The sequence below is a fragment of the Oncorhynchus keta genome, unplaced genomic scaffold (assembly GCF_023373465.1).
Source record: "Oncorhynchus keta strain PuntledgeMale-10-30-2019 unplaced genomic scaffold, Oket_V2 Un_scaffold_16189_pilon_pilon, whole genome shotgun sequence".
Classification (NCBI taxonomy): Eukaryota; Metazoa; Chordata; class Actinopteri; order Salmoniformes; family Salmonidae; genus Oncorhynchus; species Oncorhynchus keta.
In genome coordinates this window covers 247878-274739 of record NW_026290809.1, presented here as the reverse complement: position 1 = coordinate 274739, position 26862 = coordinate 247878, and the positions used below count along the sequence as shown (strand labels likewise).

General features: G+C 47.9%; 2 protein-coding genes across 4 annotated transcripts in view; both read right to left on the bottom strand.

Annotated features, from left to right (window-relative positions):
- Positions 1-3605, bottom strand: part of LOC127927635 (trinucleotide repeat-containing gene 6A protein-like) — a 69262-nt gene extending 65657 nt beyond the window's left edge. The window contains 1 exon segment of the mRNA XM_052514253.1: positions 1762-3605. Coding sequence (XP_052370213.1) covers positions 1762-2962 — 1201 coding nt within the window. The 5' untranslated portion in view covers positions 2963-3605.
- Positions 3605-26862, bottom strand: part of LOC118383951 (trinucleotide repeat-containing gene 6A protein-like) — a 42043-nt gene continuing 18785 nt past the window's right edge. For all 3 annotated transcript variants that reach the window (XM_052514257.1, XM_052514259.1, XM_052514256.1), the window contains 3 exons: positions 10312-10359; positions 6277-6365; positions 3605-4089 (listed from right to left, as the gene is read on the bottom strand). In XM_052514257.1, coding sequence (XP_052370217.1) covers positions 3781-4089; positions 6277-6365; positions 10312-10357 — 444 coding nt within the window. In that variant the 5' untranslated portion in view covers positions 10358-10359 and the 3' untranslated portion in view covers positions 3605-3780. The remainder of the gene's footprint in view (positions 4090-6276; positions 6366-10311; positions 10360-26862) is intronic.

Below are 26862 nucleotides of genomic sequence, written 5' to 3'. Positions count from 1 at the left end.
GAGGAGGAGGAGAGAGAGAGGGGGAGGAGGAGAGAGAGAGGGAGGAGGAGAGAGAGAGGGAGGAGGAGAGAGAGAGGGAGGAGGAGAGAGAGAGGGAGGAGGAGAGAGAGAGGGAGGAGGAGAGAGAGAGGGAGGAGGAGAGAGAGGGGAGGAGGAGGAGGAGAGAGGGAGGGGAGGGAGGAGGAGAGAGAGAGGGAGGAGGAGGAGAGAGGGGAGGAGGAGGAGAGAGAGGGAGGGGGAGAGAGAGAGAGGGAGGGGGAGAGAGAGGGGAGGGGAGAGAGAGGTATGTGAGGTGGAGTTTCGTAAATGGCAGATAACCTTGTACCTTCTCAACTCTGCTGTCACTCAGATGATCAATGACAGACTAGCCCCCCCTCTATACCCCCTTTCTGCCTCTCTCCCGCCTTTCTGCCCTGCCCCCCTTCCCCGTCTCTCCCTCTACCCCCTTCCCGTCTCCCTCTACCCCCTTCCCGTCTCAGTCTAGCCCCCTTCCCGTCTCAGTCTAGCCCCCTTCCCGTCTCTCAGTCTACCCCCTTCCCGTCTCTCTCTACCCCTTCCCGTCTCTCTCTACCCCTTCCCGTCTCTCTCTACCCCCTTCCCGTCTCTCTCTACCCCCTTCCCGTCTCTCTCTACCCCCTTCCCGTCTCAGTCTACCCCTTCCAGTCTCAGTCTACCCCCTTCCCGTCTCAGTCTTACCCCCTTCCCGTCTCAGTCTACCCCCTTCCCGTCTCAGTCTACCCCCTTCCCGTCTCAGTCTTACCCCTTCCCGTCTCTCTCTACCCCCTTCCCGTCTCTCTCTACCCCCTTCCCGTCTCAGTCTACCCCCTTCCCGTCTCAGTCTAACCCCTTCCCGTCTCAGTCTAACCCCTTCCCGTCTCAGTCTAACCCCTTCCCGTCTCAGTCTACCCCCTTCCCGTCTCAGTCTACCCCCTTCCCGTCTCAGTCTACCCCCTTCCCGTCTCAGTCTACCCCCTTCCCGTCTCAGTCTACCCCCTTCCCGTCTCAGTCTACCCCCTTCCCGTCTCAGTCTACCCCCTTCCCGTCTGTCTACCCCCTTCCCGTCTCAGTCTACCCCCTTCCCGTCTCAGTCTACCCCCTTCCCGTCTCAGTCTAACCCCTTCCCGTCTCTCTCTACCCCCTTCCCGTCTCAGTCTAACCCCTTCCCGTCTCAGTCTAACCCCTTCCCGTCTCAGTCTACCCCCTTCCCGTCTCACTCTACCCCCTTCCCGTCTCTCTCTACCCCCTTCCCGTCTCTCTACCCCCTTCCCGTCTCAGTCTACCCCCTTCCCGTCTCAGTCTACCCCCTTCCCGTCTCAGTCTACCCCCTTCCCGTCTCAGTCTACCCCCTTCCCGTCTCAGTCTACCCCCTTCCCGTCTCAGTCTACCCCCTTCCCGTCCCAGTCTACCCCCTTCCCGTCTCAGTCTACCCCCTTCCCGTCTCAGTCTACCCCCTTCCCGTCTCAGTCTACCCCCTTCCCGTCTCTCTCTACCCCCTTCCTGTCTCAGTCTACCCCCTTCCTGTCTCAGTCTACCCCCTTCCTGTCAGTCTACCCCCTTCCTGTCTCAATCTAACCCCCCTTCAGTCCAAACAAAAGGTCTGTGTTTCTGCACTCACAGCTCAGAGAGAATAATCTGTGGAACATTCCAGAAGGATGACGCAACCCTAAAACACACACACACACACACACACACACACACACACAAAGGGGAGGTGGAGGACACTGTGTGTGTATGTGTGTTTGTACAGCTCCCTCCACTCACCAGAGCTGCAGGTCTTGTCCTTGTTGGCCATGTTGTTCAGGGGTGGTGGGGGCTGCTGCTGGGGCTGGGGGGGTTTGGTCGTGACCATGGCATCCTGCTCTGATTGGCTGTTCTTGTTCCACTTATTGCCCCCGCTACAGTTGTATTTGCTGGGGTCTCCCCACGCCGAGGTGCCGTTATCGATGTCCATCCTCCTCCTCACCGACTCTGGACTAGGCTCCTCCCACCCTGTCGATGACTCCTCCTCCTTGTGGGAGGGTCCAGCTGGGACCGCCACCCCAGTCCATCCGCTGGGTTTGGAGGGGTGGGCACCGCCTGGTGGAGGTCCTCTAGGGTCCGGGTTGGCGTCTGGATCTTCACCCCACTCGGCCGGGTCTCCCCAGCTCTGAGAGGGGTGGCCGGGCTTCATGGCTGGCTCGTCCCACCCTCCCTGGGTCTGGTGGTTCTGGGGTTTGTGTCCGGCGGAGTTGGATACAGGGGGCTCTCCCCAGCCAGACTGAGGGTTGCTGGGGTGGTCAGGGGTCCCTCCGCTGCCACCCCAGGTGCTGGTGCTTCCGTCGGGGTGCGTGTTGGTGTCGGCCGGGCGGCCGGGCTCGCCCCATCCTGCAGTCCCTGCAAGGTCGCGGTCCCATCCCCCAGACACGCTAGTCTTCTGGGGCTGACCCCAGTAGCTGCTGCCTCCTCCTCTGGAGCGGTCTCCACCACCCATCCCCCAGACCTGCTTTTGAGGTTTCGGAGGGTTGATCCAGGTGTTGGAGAGGTCCTCCTTCTGGCTGTTCCCACACCCAGACAAGGTCTTCTGCTCTACCCAGCCAGACCCTCCTGACTCTGGGCCCGGGCCGCCCTCCCCCACTCGCCATCCTCCAGAGCTGGAGGTATGAGAACGAGCGGCGTGGCTTTTCGATCCCCAGCCGGGGCCTCCGTTACCGGGTTTCCTGTCATCGGGTCTGGGGCCGGGAGAGGTGACGTCCCAGGCGGTGTTCTGGCGTACTGGGGTCTGGCCCCAGCCGGTGTTGCAGAGGACACGCGGGTCCACGTCTGAACAGAAGAGGACTTGAGTAGACCCAGGGAGGGGGCCTTGTCGACGGGGGTCGTTCCTGTCCCTGTCTAAGCTACGGCCTCCAGAGCTCTCCCCACTCCCCTCACTGCCGCCAGACGCCCCAACGCTCGCAGGTCCCTGCACTCCTCCTCCTCCTCCCATCCTGAGAGCGTCGTCTTCAAGACTCTTCCAGCCGTTGGCTCCTCCCCCTGACTTCCGTCCGTCGCCGGAATCCTGAGATTTGTTACCGGGCAACGAGCTCCACTCCCCATTGGGGGGTTGCCTGTTAGAAGAGGAGCCAGATGAAGAAGAGGAGGCCCATGGCCGGGGGACCCCGGCAGGACCCAGTCCGTTCCCATTGCTCGCCCCTCCTCCAGTCCCCAAGTTGTGAGGAGAAGCAGAGTCCCACCTCCCTACAGGGGCCTTGCTGTTAGTTTTACTGTTGTAAACAGCAGCAGCAGGGGAGGGCTGGCCGTGTCCCTGGACGTTCACAGTGTCTCCAGGGCCCGAGGCCCCCCAGGGCTTAGAGAAGCCCCCTGTCGGGCCCTCGCTGTGGGGGTGCTGGGCGCCAGACAGGGTACCGTTGGAGAGCTGATTTCCAAGCTCTGACCCCGCTCCTCCTCCCGCTGCCCAAGAACGCAGCCCCGAGCCGGACTCGTTCCTGTGCACTGAGCCGCCTGTAGAGTTTGGAAAACTAGAGGTGTCGATGGCGTTAGTAGTGTTATTTGGTCCGTTGGTCGTGTTAAGGTGGCGAGTCTTGACAGTGGTATCATTCAGGAGGAGGCGCTGCGGCTGTTCGGACAGAGAGAGCTGTCCGGCTGTGTCCCTCCCCAGCCCAGAGAGCCTCCCTGCTGGACAATCCTACAGCCGGAGGGTCCCTGGGGACCGGGCCAGGCACTGCGGTTGACTTTTGGGTTCAGAGTGCCGGGGTCAGACCAGCACCGTTGGCCGACGCCCAGGGGCTCGGCTTGTTGCCGTGGCTACCGTCGGCGGGGCGGAGCGTCGTTGGGGCCGCCGTTGGCCACGGAGCCGTTGCACGTCATGATGTTATTGCTGCTACCGGGAGGAACGCCGCCGTTAGTCAACGGGGAGAAGTGGTTCCCGTTACGGCCTCCGGGAGGCGGCGGCGACGACGACGTCATCGCTGTGACCAAGTTCCTCTCCGAGCCACCAGAGCTAGAGGCAGAGTCCGTGTCCATGCATTCTGAGGTGAGCTCGGGGTCGTTGCCGGCTGCCGAGGAGGAGGAGGAGGAGGAAGGCGTGTCGCTGCCGACCGAGTCTACCAGCACCTTGAAAAGAAAATAAACTTTTATTGATAGGGGTGATTTCATTACTAACTAGCCAGTTCACCAGTCTGATTTCATTACTAACGAGCTAGTTCACCAGTCTGATCTCATTACTAACTAGCTAGTTCACCAGTCTGATTTCATTACTAACTAGCAAGTTCCCTATTCTGTCTAAACCAGTCTGATTTCATTACTAACGAGCTAGTTCACCAGTCTGATCTCATTACTAACTAGCTAGTTCACCAGTCTGATTTCATTACTAACGAGCTAGTTCACCAGTCTGATTTCATTACTAACTAGCTAGTTCCCCATTCTGTCTAAACCAGTCTGATTTCATTACTAACTAGCTAGTTCACCAGTCTGATTTCATTACTAACTAGCTAGTTCACCAGTCTGATCTCATTACTAACTAGCTAGTTCACCAGTCTGATCTCATTACTAACTAGCTAGTTCACCAGTCTGATTTCATTACTAACGAGCTAGTTCACCAGTCTGATTTCATTACTAACGAGCTAGTTCACCAGTCTGATTTCATTACTAACGAGCTAGTTCACCAGTCTGATTTCATTACTAACTAGCTAGTTCACCAGTCCGATTTCATTACTAACTAGCTAGTTCACCAGTCCGATTTAATTACTAACTAGCTAGTTCACCAGTCTGATTTCATTACTTACTAGCTAGTTCACCAGTCTGATTTCATTACTAACTAGCTAGTTCACCAGTCTGATTTCATTACTAACGAGCTAGTTCCCCAGTCTGATTTCATTACGAATGAGCTAGTTCACCATTCTGTCTAAACCAGTCTGATTTCATTACTAACGAGCTAGTTCACCAGTCTGATTTCATTACGAATGAGCTAGTTCCCCATTCTGTCTAAACCAGTCTGATTTCATTACTAACTAGCTAGTTCACCAGTCTGATTTCATTACTAACGAGCTAGTTCACCAGTCTGATCTCATTACTAACGAGCTAGTTCCCCAGTCTGATTTCATTACTAACTAGCTAGTTCACCAGTCTGATTTCATTACTAACGAGCTAGTTCACCAGTCTGATTTCATTACTAACTAGCTAGTTCCCCATTCTGTCTAAACCAGTCTGATTTCATTACTAACGAGCTAGTTCCCCAGTCTGATTTCATTACTAACTAGCTAGTTCACCATTTCTGTCTAAACCAGTCTGATTTCATTACTAACGAGCTAGTTCACCAGTCTGATTTCATTACTAACTAGCTAGTTCACCATTTCTGTCTAAACCAGTCTGATTTCATTACTAACTAGCTAGTTCACCAGTCTGATTTCATTAGTAACTAGCTAGTTCCCCAGTCTGATTTCATTACTAACTAGCTAGTTCCCCAGTCTGATTTCATTACTAACGAGCTAGTTCCCCAGTCTGATTTCATTACTAACGAGCTAGTTCCCCAGTCTGTCTAAACCAGTCTGATTTCATTACTAACTAGCTAGTTCACCAGTCTGATTTCATTACTAACGAGCTAGTCCCCCAGTCTGTCTAAACCAGTCTGATTTCATTACTAACTAGCTAGTTCCCCAGTCTGATTTCATTACTAACGAGCTAGTTCACCAGTCTGATTTCATTACTAACTAGCTAGTTCACCAGTCTGATTTCATTAGTAACTAGCTAGTTCCCCAGTCTGATTTCATTACTAACGAGCTAGTTCCCCAGTCTGATTTCATTACTAACGAGCTAGTTCCCCAGTCTGATTTCATTACTAACGAGCTAGTTCCCCAGTCTGTCTAAACCAGTCTGATTTCATTACTAACTAGCTAGTTCACCAGTCTGATTTCATTACTAACGAGCTAGTTCCCCAGTCTGTCTAAACCAGTCTGATCTCATTACTAACGAGCTAGTTCCCCAGTCTGTCTAAACCAGATGAGACACTCTCAGGTCAGGGAAGTCTGAGCGTTTTCACATCGGGTAATGCTAACTAAACTTGGAAATGTTCCTTATTAAGTCAAATCATACAATCGTTTTTTTATTTTATTACATTTTACAGTAAAGGATTTAAAAGATTTACCAAAAACAACCAGAAAAACAGATTTCCGTTCCATTTTTGGCGAGACATCCGAACGGGTTTCCCGTAAAAGCACATTATAACGTTTGTAGATTAAAATGCAAGTGACAAAAACCAAACATGGTGGTATTTACGTTTGAAGAACCTCAGAGAGTACCCACCGTGTCCCAGTTACTGTCTCTGCTGCAGGGAGAACCAGAACTCCAGGGGCAATTCTCATACTGAGAATCCAGGCCAGGGTGGTCCAAATCTGGGGACAGGAAGACGGAGAGACGGGGTGGCGGTGGAGGTTTGGTTAGCTCACATGAGAACACACCAGGACATTCTTTAACTCATCATCGATCTGACGTGTGGATTGGTGGAAACGGGGGGATGGAACCCAGACGTCCACCTGTTTACAGTCCCTCCAACCCAGCCCAGTCCCTCTAACCCAGCCCCTCTAACCCAGCCCCTCTAACCCAGCCCCTCTAACCCAGTCCAGTCCCTCTAACCCAGCCCAGTCCCTCTAACCCAGCCCAGTCCCCGTGTCTCTAACCCAGCCCAGTCCCTCTAACCCAGGTCCCTCTAACCCAGCCCAGTCCCCGTGTCTCTAACCCAGCCCAGTCCCTCTAACCCAGCCCCTCTAACCCAGCCCAGTCCCTCTAACCCAACCCAGTCCCTCTAACCCAGCCCAGTCCCTCTAACCCAGCCCAGTCCCCGTGTCTCTAACCCAGCCCAGTCCCTCTAACCCAGGTCCCTCTAACCCAGCCCAGTCCCCGTGTCTCTAACCCAGCCCAGTCCCTCTAACCCAGCCCAGTCCCTCTAACCCAGCCCAGTCCCTCTAACCCAGCCCAGTGTCTCTAACCCAGCCCAGTCCCCCCAGTCTCTAACCCAGCCCAGTCCCCGTGTCTCTAACCCAGCCCAGTCCCCTCTAACCCAAACCAGTCCCCTCTAACCCAGCCCAGTCACCGTGTCTCTAACCCAGCCAAGTCCCTCTAACCCAACCCAGTCCCCTCTAACCCAGCCCAGTCCCCTCTAACCCAGCCCAGTCCCTCTAACCCAGCCCAGTCCCCGTGTCTCTAACCCAGCCCAGTCCCCGTGTCTCTAACCCAGCCCAGTCCCCCCAGTGTCTCTAACCCAGCCCAGTCCCTCTAACCCAGCCCAGTCCCTCTAACCCAGCCCAGTCCCCGTGTCTCTAACCCAGCCCAGTGTCTCTAACCCAGCCCAGTCCCTCTAGCCCAGCCCAGTCCCTCTCAGCCCAGTCCCTCTAGCCCAGCCCAGTCCCTCTAACCCAGCCCAGTCCCCGTGTCTCTAACCCAGCCCTGTGTCTCTAACCCAGCCCAGTCCCTCTAACCCAGCCCAGTCCCCGTGTCTCTAACCCAGCCCCGTGTCTCTAACCCAGCCCAGTCCCCTCTAACCCAGCCCAGTCCCCCTAACCCAGCCCAGTCCCCCTAACCCAGCCCAGTCCCCCTAACCCAGCCCAGTCCCTCTAACCCAGCCCAGTCCAGTCCCTCTAACCCAGCCCAGCCACCCCAGCCCAGTCCCCTCTAACCCAGCCCAGTCCCTCTAACCCAGCCCAGTCCCTCTAACCCAGCCCAGTCCCTCTAACCCAGCCCAGTCCCCGTGTCTCTAACCCAGCCCAGTCCCCGTGTCTCTAACCCAGCCCCCGTGTCTCTAACCCAGCCCAGTCCCCGTGTCTCTAACCCAGCCCAGTCCCCGTGTCTCTAACCCAGCCCAGTCCCCGTGTCTCTAACCCAGCCCCGTGTCTCTAACCCAGCCCCCGTGTCTCTAACCCAGCCCAGTCCCCGTGTCTCTAGCCCAGCCCAGTCCCCGTGTCTCTAACCCAGCCCAGTCCCCGTGTCTCTAACCCAGCCCAGTCCCCGTGTCTCTAACCCAGCCCCCGTGTCTCTAACCCAGCCCAGTCCCCGTGTCTCTAACCCAGCCCAGTCCCTCTAGCCCAGCCCAGTCCCTCTAGCCCAGCCCAGTCCCCGTGTCTCTAACCCAGCCCAGTCCCTCTAGCCCAGCCCAGTCCCTCTAGCCCAGCCCAGTCCCTCTAGCCCAGCCCAGTCCCTCTAGCCCAGCCCAGTCCCCGTGTCTCTAACCCAGCCCAGTCCCTCTAACCCAGCCCAGTCCCCTAACCCAGCCCAGTCCCCGTGTCTCTAACCCAGCCCAGTCCCTCTAACCCAGCCCAGTCCCGGTGTCTCTAACCCAGCCCAGTCCCGGTGTCTCTAACCCAGCCCAGTCCCTCTAACCCAGCCCAGTCCCTCTAACCCAGCCCAGTCCCTCTAACCCAGCCCAGTCCCTCTAACCCAGCCCAGTCCCTCTAACCCAGCCCAGTGTCTCTAACCCAGCCCAGTCCCCGTGTCTCTAACCCAGCCCAGTCCCTCTAACCCAGCCCAGTCCCTGTGTCTCTAACCCAGCCCAGTCCCTGTGTCTCTAACCCAGCCCCTGTGTCTCTAACCTAACCCAGTCCCTCTAACCCACCCCAGTCCCCCTAACCCAGCCCAGTCCCCCTAACCCAGCCCAGTCCCCCTAACCCAGCCCAGTACCCCTAACCCAGCCCAGTCCCTCTAACCGAGCCCAGTCCAGTCCCTCTAACCCAGCCCAGTCCCCCTAACCCAGCCCAGTCCCCTAACCCAGCCCAGTCCCCCTAACCCAGCCCAGTCCCCTAACCCAGCCCAGCCCCTCTAACCCAGCCCAGCCCCCTAACCCAGCCCAGTCCCCCTAACCCAGCCCAGCCCCTCTAACCCAGCCCAGTCCCCCCTAACCCAGCCCAGTCCCCCTAACCCAGCCCAGTCCCCCTAACCCAGCCCAGTCCCCCTAACCCAGCCCAGTCCCTCTAACCCAGCCCAGTCCCTCTAACCCAGCCCCTCCCTAACCCAGCCCAGTGATGTCAGTGATCATGACGCAGACAGTCACAGTGTGTGTGTCAGTCTAGTCAGCAGACACCACTTTGTTTCAGCAGTGTGATGCTACAGCCAACCAGGAGGGAGGAGGGGGGACGTAGGAAGGGAGAAAGAGGAAAGAGGGGGAGGGACATTGGAGGGAGGGGAGAGACGAGGGAGGGAGGGACATTGGAGCGAGGGGTGGGGAGGGAGGGGAGAGAGGGTGGGGAGGGAGGGGAGAGAGGGTGGGGAGGGAGGGGAGAGAGGGGGGGAGGGAGGGGAGGAGGGGAGGGAGGGACATTGGAGAGAGGGAGGGGAGAGAGGGTGGGGAGGGAGGGGAGAGACGGGAAAGGGAGAGGGAGGAGGGACATTGGAGAGAGGGGTGGGGAGGGAGGGGAGAGGGTGGGGGAGAGAGGGTGGGGAGGGAAGGGAGAGAAGAGAGGGAGGGGGCTGTTTGTTATTTTTCGAGGAGAACCTCTTCCTCAGAGGGGAGAGAGGGAGAGGAGAGACGGGAAAGGGAGAGGGAGGGGAGAGACGGGAAAGGGAGAGGGAGGAGGGACATTGGAGAGAGGGGTGGGGAGGGAGGGGAGAGGGTGGGGAGAGAAGAGAGGGAGGGGGCTGTTTGTTATTTTACCACGAGAACCTCTTCCTCAGAACTAAATGAACCCTTTCATGTCTCCAGCTCTTCTCTTCTGGCAATTAACCACCTTGGTTTTCTGTAAAGCCACGCTCATTCTCGACAGTCACACACACACACACACACACACACGATGGCTGCCAACTCTCCTTGAAAGTTGTCTAGTCTGCCTGCTCAGTCAGAATGTCCTCCTCCTCTCTCCCTTTCTGTGCCTTTAACCCCTAACCCTACGGAGCACATGCCGTTCTGTGCCCTTAACCCCTAACCCTACCTTTGTAGGAGCACATGCTGCTCTGTGCCTTTAACCCCTAACCCTACCTTTGTAGGAGCACATGCTGTTCTGTGCCTTTAACCCCTAACCCTACGGAGCACATGCTGCCCTGTGCCTTTAACCCCTAACCCCTAACCCTACGGAGCACATGCTGCCCTGTGCCTTTAACCCCTAACCCTACCTTTGTAGGAGCACATGCTGTGTTCAAAGGTAGTTTAACTTGAATAACAAGGTGAGACGGTCTACAGTAGAAGAGATCAAGACAATGACCGACACACTGAGACTACATAACAACAGCCAACGTTAACGTGGGCACCTGGGATTCAGGAATGACCTTGTCTGACTGGAGCAGGATAGGGAGAGGTCCAGGAAGGCAGAGAGAAGAAGAGTCGAGGTCAAAGGGTAAAATGAAAAGTGTTGTCACCTGTTTGGTTAGGAGAGTGGCTGGCCGAGTCCCGAATTGGAGCCATGCCTAGGATACAGGACAGAAGAGAGGAAAGAAAATGAGGACCGCGAGAGAGGAGGACAGAAGAGAGAGGAGGACAGAAGAGAGGAGGATAGCGAGAGAGGAGGTTAGCGAGAGAGGACAGAAGAGAGGAAAGAAAATGAGGACCGCGAGAGAGGAGGACAGAAGAGAGAGGAGGACAGAAGAGAGAGGAAAGAAAATGAGGACCGTGAGAGAGGAGGACAGAAGAGAAGAAAGAAAATGAGGACAGCGAGAGAGGAGGATAGCGAGAGAGGAGGACAGAGAGAGAGGAGGACAGCGAGAGAGGAGGAGGATAGCGAGAGAGGATAGCGAGAGGAGGACAGAAGAGAGGAGGACAGAAGAGAGGATAGAGAGAGAGGAAGACAGCGAGAGAGGAGGACAGCGAGAGAGGAGGACAGCGAGAGAGGAGGACAGCGAGAGAGGAGGACAGCGAGAGAGGAGGACAGCGAGAGAGGAGGATAGCGAGAGAGGAGGATAGCGAGAGAGGAGGATAGCGAGAGAGGAGGATAGCGAGAGAGGAGGATAGCGAGAGAGGAGGATAGCGAGAGAGACAAGGGATAGAAGAAAAACACCATTAAAAATGGTAAAACAGCGTCAGGAAGACAAGCAGACGAAGAAATAAAGCAGGTTTACAAGAAGAGACAAATACTACAGACTGTCAGCTCTAGCTAAAGGCTAAAGGCTAGAAAGCCAAAGGCTAGAAAGCTAAAGGCTAAAAGCCAGAAAGCCAAAAGCCAAAGGCTAAAGGTTAGAGCTGCCGCTTTCAAGGAGCGGGACACTAATCCGGACGTTTATAAGAAATCGGCTCTGAAGCTCATCGGATGTGGCAAGGGGCTTTCAAACTATTACGGACTACGAAGGGAAACCCAGCCGCGAACTGCCCAGTGACGAGGGGCTACCAGACGAGCTAAATGCCTTTTATGTTCGCCTCGAGGCAAGCGACAATGAAGCATGCATGAGAGCACCAGCTGTTCCGGATGACTGTGTGATCACGCTCTCTGTAGCCGACGTGAGCAACACCTTTAAACAGGGCAACATTCCCAAGGCCGCAGGGCCAGACGGATTACCCAGGCCAGTCCCAGTGTCTCTAGCCCAGCCCAGGGCCAGACGGATTACCCAGGCCAGTCCCAGTGTCTCTAGCCCAGCCCAGGGCCAGACGGATTACCAGGACGTGTCCTCGGGAAGTGTCCTCAGAGCATACGCTGAGAAACTGGCAAGTGTCTTCACTGACATGTTCAACCTCTCGCTGACCGAGTCTGTAATACCAACATGTTTCAAACAGACCATCATACTGAGACAGAGGACCTTAGTGTTGACAGTACTAACCTACTGAGAGGACCTTAGTGTTGACAGTACTAACCTACTGAGAGGGCCTTAGTGTTGACAGTACTAACCTACTGAGAGGGCCTTAGTGTTGACAGTACTAACCATACTGAGACAGAGGACCTTAGTGTTGACAGTACTAACCTACTGAGAGGACCTTAGTGTTGACAGTACTAACCTACTGAGAGGACCTTAGTGTTGACAGTACTAACCATACTGAGACAGAGGACCTTAGTGTTGACAGTACTAACCTACTGACAGAGGACCTTAGTGTTGACAGTACTAACCTACTGACAGAGGACCTTAGTGTTGACAGTACTAACCTACTGACAGAGGACCTTAGTGTTGACATTACTAACCTACTGACAGAGGACCTTAGTGTTGACAGTACTAACCATACTGAGACAGAGGACCTTAGTGTTGACAGTACTAACCATACTGAGACAGAGGACCTTAGTGTTGACAGTACTAACCTACTGAGAGGACCTTAGTGTTGACAGTACTAACCTACTGACAGTACTAACCTACTGACAGAGGACCTTAGTGTTGACAGTACTAACCTACTGACAGTGGACCTTAGTGTTGACAGTACTAACCTACTGACAGTGGACCTTAGTGTTGACAGTACTAACCTACTGACAGAGGACCTTAGTGTTGACAGTACTAACCTACTGATAGAGGACCTTAGTGTTGACAGTACTAACCTACTGAGAGGACCTTAGTGTTGACAGTACTAACCTACTGACAGAGGACCTTAGTGTTGACAGTACTAACCTACTGACAGAGGACCTTAGTGTTGACAGTACTAACCTACTGAGAGGACCTTAGTGTTGACAGTACTAACCTACTGATAGAGGACCTTAGTGTTGACAGTACTAACCTACTGACAGTGGACCTTAGTGTTGACAGTACTAACCTACTGATAGAGGACCTTAGTGTTGACAGTACTAACCTACTGATAGAGGACCTTAGTGTTGACAGTACTAACCTACTGATAGAGGACCTTAGTGTTGACAGTACTAACCTACTGACAGTGGACCTTAGTGTTGACAGTACTAACCTACTGACAGAGGACCTTAGTGTGGACAGTACTAACCTACTGATAGTGGACCTTAGTGTTGACAGTACTAACCTACTGATAGAGGACCTTAGTGTTGACAGTACTAACCTACTGATAGAGGACCTTAGTGTTGACAGTACTAACCTACTGATAGAGGACCTTAGTGTTGACAGTACTAACCTACTGATAGAGGACCTTAGTGTTGACAGTACTAACCTACTGATAGAGAACCTTAGTGTTGACAGTACTAACTACTGATAGAGGACCTTAGTGTTGACAGTACTAACCGACTGATAGAGGACCTTAGCGTTGACAGTACTAACCTACTGATAGAGGACCTTAGTGTTGACAGTATATTTGAGATGTAGTCTAGGTGAGGTAATGTTACTAACAGTAGTGGACTAAACAGAGCCATTCCAGATGTAGTCTAGGTGAGGTAATGTTACTAACAGTAGTGGACTAAACAGAGTAGAGAGCCATTCCAGATGTAGTCTAGGTGAGGTAATGTTACTAACAGTAGTGGACTAAACAGAGTAGAAAGCCATTCCAGATGTAGTCTAGGTGAGGTAATGTTACTAACAGTAGTGGACTAAACAGAGCCATTCCAGATGTAGTCTAGGTGAGGTAATGTTACTAACAGTAGTGGACTAAACAGAGCCATTCCAGATGTAGTCTAGGTGAGGTAATGTTACTAACAGTAGTGGACTAAACAGAGTAGAGAGCCATTCCAGATGTAGTCTAGGTGAGGTAATGTTACTAACAGTAGTGGACTAAACAGAGCCATTCCAGATGTAGTCTAGGTGAGGTAATGTTACTAACAGTAGTGGACTAAACAGAGTAGAAAGCCATTCCAGATGTAGTCTAGGTGAGGTAATGTTACTAACAGTAGTGGACTAAACAGAGCCATTCCAGATGTAGTCTAGGTGAGGTAATGTTACTAACAGTAGTGGACTAAACAGAGCCATTCCAGATGTAGTCTAGGTGAGGTAATGTTACTAACAGTAGTGGACTAAACAGAGTAGAGAGCCATTCCAGATGTAGTCTAGGTGAGGTAATGTTGATAACAGTAGTGGACTAAACAGAGCCATTCCAGATGTAGTCTAGGTGAGGTAATGTTACTAACAGTAGTGGACTAAACAGAGCCATTCCAGATGTAGTCTAGGTGAGGTAATGTTACTAACAGTAGTGGACTAAACAGAGCCATTCCAGATGTAGTCTAGGTGAGGTAATGTTACTAACAGTAGTGGACTAAACAGAGTAGAGAGCCATTCCAGATGTAGTCTAGGTGAGGTAATGTTACTAACAGTAGTGGACTAAACAGAGCCATTCCAGATGTAGTCTAGGTGAGGTAATGTTGATCACAGTAGTGGACTAAACAGAGTAGAGAGCCATTCCAGATGTAGTCTAGGTGAGGTAATGTTACTAACAGTAGTGGACTAAACAGAGCCATTCCAGATGTAGTCTAGGTGAGGTAATGTTACTAACAGTAGTGGACTAAACAGAGCCATTCCAGATGTAGTCTAGGTGAGGTAATGTTGATAACAGTAGTGGACTAAACAGAGTAGAGAGCCATTCCAGATGTAGTCTAGGTGAGGTAATGTTACTAACAGTAGTGGACTAAACAGAGCCATTCCAGATGTAGTCTAGGTGAGGTAATGTTACTAACAGTAGTGGACTAAACAGAGTAGAGAGCCATTCCAGATGTAGTCTAGGTGAGGTAATGTTACTAACAGTAGTGGACTAAACAGAGCCATTCCAGATGTAGTCTAGGTGAGGTAATGTTACTAACAGTAGTGGACTAAACAGAGTAGAGAGCCATTCCAGATGTAGTCTAGGTGAGGTAATGTTACTAACAGTAGTGGACTAAACAGAGCCATTCCAGATGTAGTCTAGGTGAGGTAATGTTACTAACAGTAGTGGACTAAACAGAGTAGAGAGCCATTCCAGATGTAGTCTAGGTGAGGTAATGTTACTAACAGTAGTGGACTAAACAGAGCCATTCCAGATGTAGTCTAGGTGAGGTAATGTTACTAACAGTAGTGGACTAAACAGAGTAGAGAGCCATTCCAGATGTAGTCTAGGTGAGGTAATGTTACTAACAGTAGTGGACTAAACAGAGCCATTCCAGATGTAGTCTAGGTGAGGTAATGTTACTAACAGTAGTGGACTACACAGAGCCATTCCAGATGTAGTCTAGGTGAGGTAATGTTGATAACAGTAGTGGACTAAACAGAGCCATTCCAGATGTAGTCTAGGTGAGGTAATGTTACTAACAGTAGTGGACTACACAGAGCCATTCCAGATGTAGTCTAGGTGAGGTAATGTTGATAACAGTAGTGGACTAAACAGAGTAGAGAGCCATTCCAGATGTAGTCTAGGTGAGGTAATGTTACTAACAGTAGTGGACTAAACAGAGCCATTCCAGATGTAGTCTAGGTGAGGTAATGTTACTAACAGTAGTGGACTAAACAGAGTAGAGAGCCATTCCAGATGTAGTCTAGGTGAGGTAATGTTACTAACAGTAGTGGACTAAACAGAGCCATTCCAGATGTAGTCTAGGTGAGGTAATGTTGATAACAGTAGTGGACTAAACAGAGTAGAGAGCCATTCCAGATGTAGTCTAGGTGAGGTAATGTTACTAACAGTAGTGGACTAAACAGAGCCATTCCAGATGTAGTCTAGGTGAGGTAATGTTGATAACAGTAGTGGACTAAACAGAGTAGAGAGCCATTCCAGATGTAGTCTAGGTGAGGTAATGTTACTAACAGTAGTGGACTAAACAGAGCCATTCCAGATGTAGTCTAGGTGAGGTAATGTTACTAACAGTAGTGGACTAAACAGAGTAGAGAGCCATTCCAGATGTAGTCTAGGTGAGGTAATGTTACTAACAGTAGTGGACTAAACAGAGCCATTCCAGATGTAGTCTAGGTGAGGTAATGTTGATAACAGTAGTGGACTAAACAGAGCCATTCCAGATGTAGTCTAGGTGAGGTAATGTTACTAACAGTAGTGGACTAAACAGAGCCATTCCAGATGTAGTCTAGGTGAGGTAATGTTGATAACAGTAGTGGACTAAACAGAGTAGAGAGCCATTCCAGATGTAGTCTAGGTGAGGTAATGTTACTAACAGTAGTGGACTAAACAGAGCCATTCCAGATGTAGTCTAGGTGAGGTAATGTTACTAACAGTAGTGGACTAAACAGAGCCATTCCAGATGTAGTCTAGGTGAGGTAATGTTACTAACAGTAGTGGACTAAACAGAGTAGAGAGCCATTCCAGATGTAGTCTAGGTGAGGTAATGTTACTAACAGTAGTGGACTAAACAGAGCCATTCCAGATGTAGTCTAGGTGAGGTAATGTTACTAACAGTAGTGGACTAAACAGAGTAGAGAGCCATTCCAGATGTAGTCTAGGTGAGGTAATGTTACTAACAGTAGTGGACTAAACAGAGCCATTCCAGATGTAGTCTAGGTGAGGTAATGTTACTAACAGTAGTGGACTAAACAGAGTAGAGAGCCATTCCAGATGTAGTCTAGGTGAGGTAATGTTACTAACAGTAGTGGACTAAACAGAGCTATTCCAGATGTAGTCTAGGTGAGGTAATGTTACTAACAGTAGTGGACTAAACAGAGTAGAGAGCCATTCCAGATGTAGTCTAGGTGAGGTAATGTTACTAACAGTAGTGGACTAAACAGAGCCATTCCAGATGTAGTCTAGGTGAGGTAATGTTACTAACAGTAGTGGACTACACAGAGCCATTCCAGATGTAGTCTAGGTGAGGTAATGTTGATAACAGTAGTGGACTAAACAGAGCCATTCCAGATGTAGTCTAGGTGAGGTAATGTTACTAACAGTAGTGGACTACACAGAGCCATTCCAGATGTAGTCTAGGTGAGGTAATGTTACTAACAGTAGTGGACTAAACAGAGTAGAGAGCCATTCCAGATGTAGTCTAGGTGAGGTAATGTTGATAACAGTAGTGGACTAAACAGAGTAGAGAGCCATTCCAGATGTAGTCTAGGTGAGGTAATGTTGATAACAGTAGTGGACTAAACAGAGCCATTCCAGATGTAGTCTAGGTGAGGTAATGTTACTAACAGTAGTGGACTAAACAGAGTAGAGAGCCATTCCAGATGTAGTCTAGGTGAGGTAATGTTACTAACAGTAGTGGACTAAACAGAGCCATTCCAGATGTAGTCTAGGTGAGGTAATGTTACTAAAAGTAGTGGACTAAACAGAGTAGAGAGCCATTCCAGATGTAGTCTAGGTGAGGTAATGTTACTAACAGTAGTGGACTAAACAGAGCCATTCCAGATGTAGTCTAGGTGAGGTAATGTTACTAACAGTAGTGGACTAAACAGAGTAGAGAGCCATTCCAGATGTAGTCTAGGTGAGGTAATGTTACTAACAGTAGTGGACTAAACAGAGCCATTCCAGATGTAGTCTAGGTGAGGTAATGTTACTAACAGTAGTGGACTAAACAGAGCCATTCCAGATGTAGTCTAGGTGAGGTAATGTTACTAACAGTAGTGGACTAAACAGAGCCATTCCAGATGTAGTCTAGGTGAGGTAATGTTACTAACAGTAGTGGACTAAACAGAGCCATTCCAGATGTAGTCTAGGTGAGGTAATGTTACTAACAGTAGTGGACTAAACAGAGCCATTCCAGATGTAGTCTAGGTGAGGTAATGTTACTAACAGTAGTGGACTAAACAGAGCCATTCCAGATGTAGTCTAGGTGAGGTAATGTTACTAACAGTAGTGGACTAAACAGAGTAGAAAGCCATTCCAGATGTAGTCTAGGTGAGGTAATGTTACTAACAGTAGTGGACTAAACAGAGCCATTCCAGATGTAGTCTAGGTGAGGTAATGTTACTAACAGTAGTGGACTAAACAGAGCCATTCCAGATGTAGTCTAGGTGAGGTAATGTTACTAACAGTAGTGGACTAAACAGAGTAGAGAGCCATTCCAGATGTAGTCTAGGTGAGGTAATGTTGATAACAGTAGTGGACTAAACAGAGCCATTCCAGATGTAGTCTAGGTGAGGTAATGTTACTAACAGTAGTGGACTAAACAGAGCCATTCCAGATGTAGTCTAGGTGAGGTAATGTTACTAACAGTAGTGGACTAAACAGAGCCATTCCAGATGTAGTCTAGGTGAGGTAATGTTACTAACAGTAGTGGACTAAACAGAGTAGAGAGCCATTCCAGATGTAGTCTAGGTGAGGTAATGTTACTAACAGTAGTGGACTAAACAGAGCCATTCCAGATGTAGTCTAGGTGAGGTAATGTTGATCACAGTAGTGGACTAAACAGAGTAGAGAGCCATTCCAGATGTAGTCTAGGTGAGGTAATGTTACTAACAGTAGTGGACTAAACAGAGCCATTCCAGATGTAGTCTAGGTGAGGTAATGTTACTAACAGTAGTGGACTAAACAGAGCCATTCCAGATGTAGTCTAGGTGAGGTAATGTTGATAACAGTAGTGGACTAAACAGAGTAGAGAGCCATTCCAGATGTAGTCTAGGTGAGGTAATGTTACTAACAGTAGTGGACTAAACAGAGCCATTCCAGATGTAGTCTAGGTGAGGTAATGTTACTAACAGTAGTGGACTAAACAGAGTAGAGAGCCATTCCAGATGTAGTCTAGGTGAGGTAATGTTACTAACAGTAGTGGACTAAACAGAGCCATTCCAGATGTAGTCTAGGTGAGGTAATGTTACTAACAGTAGTGGACTAAACAGAGTAGAGAGCCATTCCAGATGTAGTCTAGGTGAGGTAATGTTACTAACAGTAGTGGACTAAACAGAGCCATTCCAGATGTAGTCTAGGTGAGGTAATGTTACTAACAGTAGTGGACTAAACAGAGTAGAGAGCCATTCCAGATGTAGTCTAGGTGAGGTAATGTTACTAACAGTAGTGGACTAAACAGAGCCATTCCAGATGTAGTCTAGGTGAGGTAATGTTACTAACAGTAGTGGACTAAACAGAGTAGAGAGCCATTCCAGATGTAGTCTAGGTGAGGTAATGTTACTAACAGTAGTGGACTAAACAGAGCCATTCCAGATGTAGTCTAGGTGAGGTAATGTTGATAACAGTAGTGGACTAAACAGAGTAGAGAGCCATTCCAGATGTAGTCTAGGTGAGGTAATGTTACTAACAGTAGTGGACTAAACAGAGCCATTCCAGATGTAGTCTAGGTGAGGTAATGTTACTAACAGTAGTGGACTACACAGAGCCATTCCAGATGTAGTCTAGGTGAGGTAATGTTGATAACAGTAGTGGACTAAACAGAGTAGAGAGCCATTCCAGATGTAGTCTAGGTGAGGTAATGTTACTAACAGTAGTGGACTAAACAGAGCCATTCCAGATGTAGTCTAGGTGAGGTAATGTTACTAACAGTAGTGGACTAAACAGAGTAGAGAGCCATTCCAGATGTAGTCTAGGTGAGGTAATGTTACTAACAGTAGTGGACTAAACAGAGCCATTCCAGATGTAGTCTAGGTGAGGTAATGTTACTAACAGTAGTGGACTAAACAGAGTAGAGAGCCATTCCAGATGTAGTCTAGGTGAGGTAATGTTACTAACAGTAGTGGACTAAACAGAGCCATTCCAGATGTAGTCTAGGTGAGGTAATGTTGATAACAGTAGTGGACTAAACAGAGTAGAGAGCCATTCCAGATGTAGTCTAGGTGAGGTAATGTTACTAACAGTAGTGGACTAAACAGAGCCATTCCAGATGTAGTCTAGGTGAGGTAATGTTACTAACAGTAGTGGACTAAACAGAGCCATTCCAGATGTAGTCTAGGTGAGGTAATGTTGATAACAGTAGTGGACTAAACAGAGTAGAGAGCCATTCCAGATGTAGTCTAGGTGAGGTAATGTTACTAACAGTAGTGGACTAAACAGAGCCATTCCAGATGTAGTCTAGGTGAGGTAATGTTACTAACAGTAGTGGACTAAACAGAGTAGAGAGCCATTCCAGATGTAGTCTAGGTGAGGTAATGTTACTAACAGTAGTGGACTAAACAGAGCCATTCCAGATGTAGTCTAGGTGAGGTAATGTTACTAACAGTAGTGGACTAAACAGAGTAGAGAGCCATTCCAGATGTAGTCTAGGTGAGGTAATGTTACTAACAGTAGTGGACTAAACAGAGCTATTCCAGATGTAGTCTAGGTGAGGTAATGTTACTAACAGTAGTGGACTAAACAGAGTAGAGAGCCATTCCAGATGTAGTCTAGGTGAGGTAATGTTACTAACAGTAGTGGACTAAACAGAGCCATTCCAGATGTAGTCTAGGTGAGGTAATGTTACCAGTTGGACTAAACAGATTCCAGATGTAGTCTAGGTGAGGTAATGTTACTAACAGTAGTGGACTAAACAGAGCCATTCCAGATGTAGTCTAGGTGAGGTAATGTTGAACAGTAGTGGACTAAACAGAGTAGAGAGCCATTCCAGATGTAGTCTAGGAGGTAAACAACAGTAGTGGACTAAACAGAGCCATTCCAGATGTAGTCTAGGTGAGGTAATGTTGATAACAGTAGTGGACTAAACAGAGCCATTCCAGATGTAGTCTAGGTGAGGTAATGTTACTAACAGTAGTGGACTAAACAGAGTAGAGAGCCATTCCAGATGTAGTCTAGGTGAGGTAATGTTACTAACAGTAGTGGACTAAACAGAGCCATTCCAGATGTAGTCTAGGTGAGGTAATGTTACTAACAGTAGTGGACTAAACAGAGTAGAGAGCCATTCCAGATGTAGTCTAGGTGAGGTAATGTTACTAACAGTAGTGGACTAAACAGAGCCATTCCAGATGTAGTCTAGGTGAGGTAATGTTACTAACAGTAGTGGACTAAACAGAGTAGAGAGCCATTCCAGATGTAGTCTAGGTGAGGTAATGTTACTAACAGTAGTGGACTAAACAGAGCCATTCCAGATGTAGTCTAGGTGAGGTAATGTTACTAACAGTAGTGGACTAAACAGAGCCATTCCAGATGTAGTCTAGGTGAGGTAATGTTACTAACAGTAGTGGACTAAACAGAGCCATTCCAGATGTAGTCTAGGTGAGGTAATGTTACTAACAGTAGTGGACTAAACAGAGCCATTCCAGATGTAGTCTAGGTGAGGTAATGTTACTAACAGTAGTGGACTAAACAGAGCCATTCCAGATGTAGTCTAGGTGAGGTAATGTTACTAACAGTAGTGGACTAAACAGAGCCATTCCAGATGTAGTCTAGGTGAGGTAATGTTACTAACAGTAGTGGACTAAACAGAGTAGAGAGCCATTCCAGATGTAGTCTAGGTGAGGTAATGTTGATAACAGTAGTGGACTAAACAGAGTAGAGAGCCATTCCAGATGTAGTCTAGGTGAGGTAATGTTACTAACAGTAGTGGACTAAACAGAGCCATTCCAGATGTAGTCTAGGTGAGGTAATGTTGATAACAGTAGTGGACTAAACAGAGTAGAGAGCCATTCCAGATGTAGTCTAGGTGAGGTAATGTTACTAACAGTAGTGGACTAAACAGAGCCATTCCAGATGTAGTCTAGGTGAGGTAATGTTACTAACAGTAGTGGACTAAACAGAGTAGAGAGCCATTCCAGATGTAGTCTAGGTGAGGTAATGTTGATAACAGTAGTGGACTAAACAGAGCCATTCCAGATGTAGTCTAGGTGAGGTAATGTTACTAACAGTAGTGGACTAAACAGAGTAGAGAGCCATTCCAGATGTAGTCTAGGTGAGGTAATGTTACTAACAGTAGTGGACTAAACAGAGCCATTCCAGATGTAGTCTAGGTGAGGTAATGTTACTAACAGTAGTGGACTAAACAGAGCCATTCCAGATGTAGTCTAGGTGAGGTAATGTTACTAACAGTAGTGGACTAAACAGAGCCATTCCAGATGTAGTCTAGGTGAGGTAATGTTGATAACAGTAGTGGACTAAACAGAGCCATTCCAGATGTAGTCTAGGTGAGGTAATGTTACTAACAGTAGTGGACTAAACAGAGTAGAGAGCCATTCCAGATGTAGTCTAGGTGAGGTAATGTTGATAACAGTAGTGGACTAAACAGAGCCATTCCAGATGTAGTCTAGGTGAGGTAATGTTGATAACAGTAGTGGACTAAACAGAGTAGAGAGCCATTCCAGATGTAGTCTAGGTGAGGTAATGTTACTAACAGTAGTGGACTAAACAGAGCCATTCCAGATGTAGTCTAGGTGAGGTAATGTTACTAACAGTAGTGGACTAAACAGAGTAGAGAGCCATTCCAGATGTAGTCTAGGTGAGGTAATGTTGATAACAGTAGTGGACTAAACAGAGTAGAGAGCCATTCCAGATGTAGTCTAGGTGAGGTAATGTTACTAACAGTAGTGGACTAAACAGAGCCATTCCAGATGTAGTCTAGGTGAGGTAATGTTACTAACAGTAGTGGACTAAACAGAGCCATTCCAGATGTAGTCTAGGTGAGGTAATGTTACTAACAGTAGTGGACTAAACAGAGTAGAGAGCCATTCCAGATGTAGTCTAGGTGAGGTAATGTTACTAACAGTAGTGGACTAAACAGAGTAGAGAGCCATTCCAGATGTAGTCTAGGTGAGGTAATGTTGATAACAGTAGTGGACTAAACAGAGTAGAGAGCCATTCCAGATGTAGTCTAGGTGAGGTAATGTTACTAACAGTAGTGGACTAAACAGAGCCATTCCAGATGTAGTCTAGGTGAGGTAATGTTACTAACAGTAGTGGACTAAACAGAGTAGAGAGCCATTCCAGATGTAGTCTAGGTGAGGTAATGTTACTAACAGTAGTGGACTAAACAGAGCCATTCCAGATGTAGTCTAGGTGAGGTAATGTTACTAACAGTAGTGGACTAAACAGAGTAGAGAGCCATTCCAGATGTAGTCTAGGTGAGGTAATGTTGATAACAGTAGTGGACTAAACAGAGCCATTCCAGATGTAGTCTAGGTGAGGTAATGTTACTAACAGTAGTGGACTAAACAGAGTAGAGAGCCATTCCAGATGTAGTCTAGGTGAGGTAATGTTACTAACAGTAGTGGACTAAACAGAGCCATTCCAGATGTAGTCTAGGTGAGGTAATGTTGATAACAGTAGTGGACTAAACAGAGTAGAGAGCCATTCCAGATGTAGTCTAGGTGAGGTAATGTTACTAACAGTAGTGGACTAAACAGAGCCATTCCAGATGTAGTCTAGGTGAGGTAATGTTACTAACAGTAGTGGACTAAACAGAGTAGAGAGCCATTCCAGATGTAGTCTAGGTGAGGTAATGTTACTAACAGTAGTGGACTAAACAGAGCCATTCCAGATGTAGTCTAGGTGAGGTAATGTTACTAACAGTAGTGGACTAAACAGAGCCATTCCAGATGTAGTCTAGGTGAGGTAATGTTACTAACAGTAGTGGACTAAACAGAGTAGAGAGCCATTCCAGATGTAGTCTAGGTGAGGTAATGTTACTAACAGTAGTGGACTAAACAGAGTAGAGAGCCATTCCAGATGTAGTCTAGGTGAGGTAATGTTGATAACAGTAGTGGACTAAACAGAGTAGAGAGCCATTCCAGATGTAGTCTAGGTGAGGTAATGTTACTAACAGTAGTGGACTAAACAGAGCCATTCCAGATGTAGTCTAGGTGAGGTAATGTTACTAACAGTAGTGGACTAAACAGAGTAGAGAGCCATTCCAGATGTAGTCTAGGTGAGGTAATGTTACTAACAGTAGTGGACTAAACAGAGCCATTCCAGATGTAGTCTAGGTGAGGTAATGTTACTAACAGTAGTGGACTAAACAGAGTAGAGAGCCATTCCAGATGTAGTCTAGGTGAGGTAATGTTACTAACAGTAGTGGACTAAACAGAGCCATTCCAGATGTAGTCTAGGTGAGGTAATGTTACTAACAGTAGTGGACTAAACAGAGTAGAGAGCCATTCCAGATGTAGTCTAGGTGAGGTAATGTTACTAACAGTAGTGGACTAAACAGAGTAGAGAGCCATTCCAGATGTAGTCTAGGTGAGGTAATGTTACTAACAGTAGTGGACTAAACAGAGCCATTCCAGATGTAGTCTAGGTGAGGTAATGTTACTAACAGTAGTGGACTAAACAGAGTAGAGAGCCATTCCAGATGTAGTCTAGGTGAGGTAATGTTACTAACAGTAGTGGACTAAACAGAGCCATTCCAGATGTAGTCTAGGTGAGGTAATGTTACTAACAGTAGTGGACTAAACAGAGTAGAGAGCCATTCCAGATGTAGTCTAGGTGAGGTAATGTTACTAACAGTAGTGGACTAAACAGAGCCATTCCAGATGTAGTCTAGGTGAGGTAATGTTACTAACAGTAGTGGACTAAACAGAGTAGAGAGCCATTCCAGATGTAGTCTAGGTGAGGTAATGTTACTAACAGTAGTGGACTAAACAGAGCCATTCCAGATGTAGTCTAGGTGAGGTAATGTTGATAACAGTAGTGGACTAAACAGAGTAGAGAGCCATTCCAGATGTAGTCTAGGTGAGGTAATGTTACTAACAGTAGTGGACTAAACAGAGAGCCATTCCAGATGTAGTCTAGGTGAGGTAATGTTACTAACAGTAGTGGACTAAACAGAGCCATTCAAGATGTAGTCTAGGTGAGGTAATGTTGATAACAGTAGTGGACTAAACAGAGTAGAGAGCCATTCCAGATGTAGTCTAGGTGAGGTAATGTTACTAACAGTAGTGGACTAAACAGAGCCATTCCAGATGTAGTCTAGGTGAGGTAATGTTACTAACAGTAGTGGACTAAACAGAGTAGAGAGCCATTCCAGATGTAGTCTAGGTGAGGTAATGTTACTAACAGTAGTGGACTAAACAGAGCCATTCCAGATGTAGTCTAGGTGAGGTAATGTTACTAACAGTAGTGGACTAAACAGAGTAGAGAGCCATTCCAGATGTAGTCTAGGTGAGGTAATGTTACTAACAGTAGTGGACTAAACAGAGCCATTCCAGATGTAGTCTAGGTGAGGTAATGTTGATAACAGTAGTGGACTAAACAGAGTAGAGAGCCATTCCAGATGTAGTCTAGGTGAGGTAATGTTACTAACAGTAGTGGACTAAACAGAGCCATTCCAGATGTAGTCTAGGTGAGGTAATGTTACTAACAGTAGTGGACTAAACAGAGCCATTCCAGATGTAGTCTAGGTGAGGTAATGTTGATAACAGTAGTGGACTAAACAGAGTAGAGAGCCATTCCAGATGTAGTCTAGGTGAGGTAATGTTACTAACAGTAGTGGACTAAACAGAGCCATTCCAGATGTAGTCTAGGTGAGGTAATGTTACTAACAGTAGTGGACTAAACAGAGTAGAGAGCCATTCCAGATGTAGTCTAGGTGAGGTAATGTTACTAACAGTAGTGGACTAAACAGAGCCATTCCAGATGTAGTCTAGGTGAGGTAATGTTACTAACAGTAGTGGACTAAACAGAGTAGAGAGCCATTCCAGATGTAGTCTAGGTGAGGTAATGTTACTAACAGTAGTGGACTAAACAGAGCTATTCCAGATGTAGTCTAGGTGAGGTAATGTTACTAACAGTAGTGGACTAAACAGAGTAGAGAGCCATTCCAGATGTAGTCTAGGTGAGGTAATGTTACTAACAGTAGTGGACTAAACAGAGCCATTCCAGATGTAGTCTAGGTGAGGTAATGTTACTAACAGTAGTGGACTAAACAGAGCCATTCCAGATGTAGTCTAGGTGAGGTAATGTTACTAACAGTAGTGGACTAAACAGAGTAGAGAGCCATTCCAGATGTAGTCTAGGTGAGGTAATGTTGATAACAGTAGTGGACTAAACAGAGTAGAGAGCCATTCCAGATGTAGTCTAGGTGAGGTAATGTTGATAACAGTAGTGGACTAAACAGAGCCATTCCAGATGTAGTCTAGGTGAGGTAATGTTACTAACAGTAGTGGACTAAACAGAGTAGAGCCATTCCAGATGTAGTCTAGGTGAGGTAATGTTACTAACAGTAGTGGACTAAACAGAGCCATTCCAGATGTAGTCTAGGTGAGGTAATGTTACTAACAGTAGTGGACTAAACAGAGTAGAGAGCCATTCCAGATGTAGTCTAGGTGAGGTAATGTTACTAACAGTAGTGGACTAAACAGAGCCATTCCAGATGTAGTCTAGGTGAGGTAATGTTACTAACAGTAGTGGACTAAACAGAGTAGAGAGCCATTCCAGATGTAGTCTAGGTGAGGTAATGTTACTAACAGTAGTGGACTAAACAGAGCCATTCCAGATGTAGTCTAGGTGAGGTAATGTTACTAACAGTAGTGGACTAAACAGAGCCATTCCAGATGTAGTCTAGGTGAGGTAATGTTACTAACAGTAGTGGACTAAACAGAGCCATTCCAGATGTAGTCTAGGTGAGGTAATGTTACTAACAGTAGTGGACTAAACAGAGCCATTCCAGATGTAGTCTAGGTGAGGTAATGTTACTAACAGTAGTGGACTAAACAGAGCCATTCCAGATGTAGTCTAGGTGAGGTAATGTTACTAACAGTAGTGGACTAAACAGAGCCATTCCAGATGTAGTCTAGGTGAGGTAATGTTACTAACAGTAGTGGACTAAACAGAGTAGAGAGCCATTCCAGATGTAGTCTAGGTGAGGTAATGTTGATAACAGTAGTGGACTAAACAGAGTAGAGAGCCATTCCAGATGTAGTCTAGGTGAGGTAATGTTACTAACAGTAGTGGACTAAACAGAGCCATTCCAGATGTAGTCTAGGTGAGGTAATGTTGATAACAGTAGTGGACTAAACAGAGTAGAGAGCCATTCCAGATGTAGTCTAGGTGAGGTAATGTTACTAACAGTAGTGGACTAAACAGAGCCATTCCAGATGTAGTCTAGGTGAGGTAATGTTACTAACAGTAGTGGACTAAACAGAGTAGAGAGCCATTCCAGATGTAGTCTAGGTGAGGTAATGTTGATAACAGTAGTGGACTAAACAGAGCCATTCCAGATGTAGTCTAGGTGAGGTAATGTTACTAACAGTAGTGGACTAAACAGAGTAGAGAGCCATTCCAGATGTAGTCTAGGTGAGGTAATGTTACTAACAGTAGTGGACTAAACA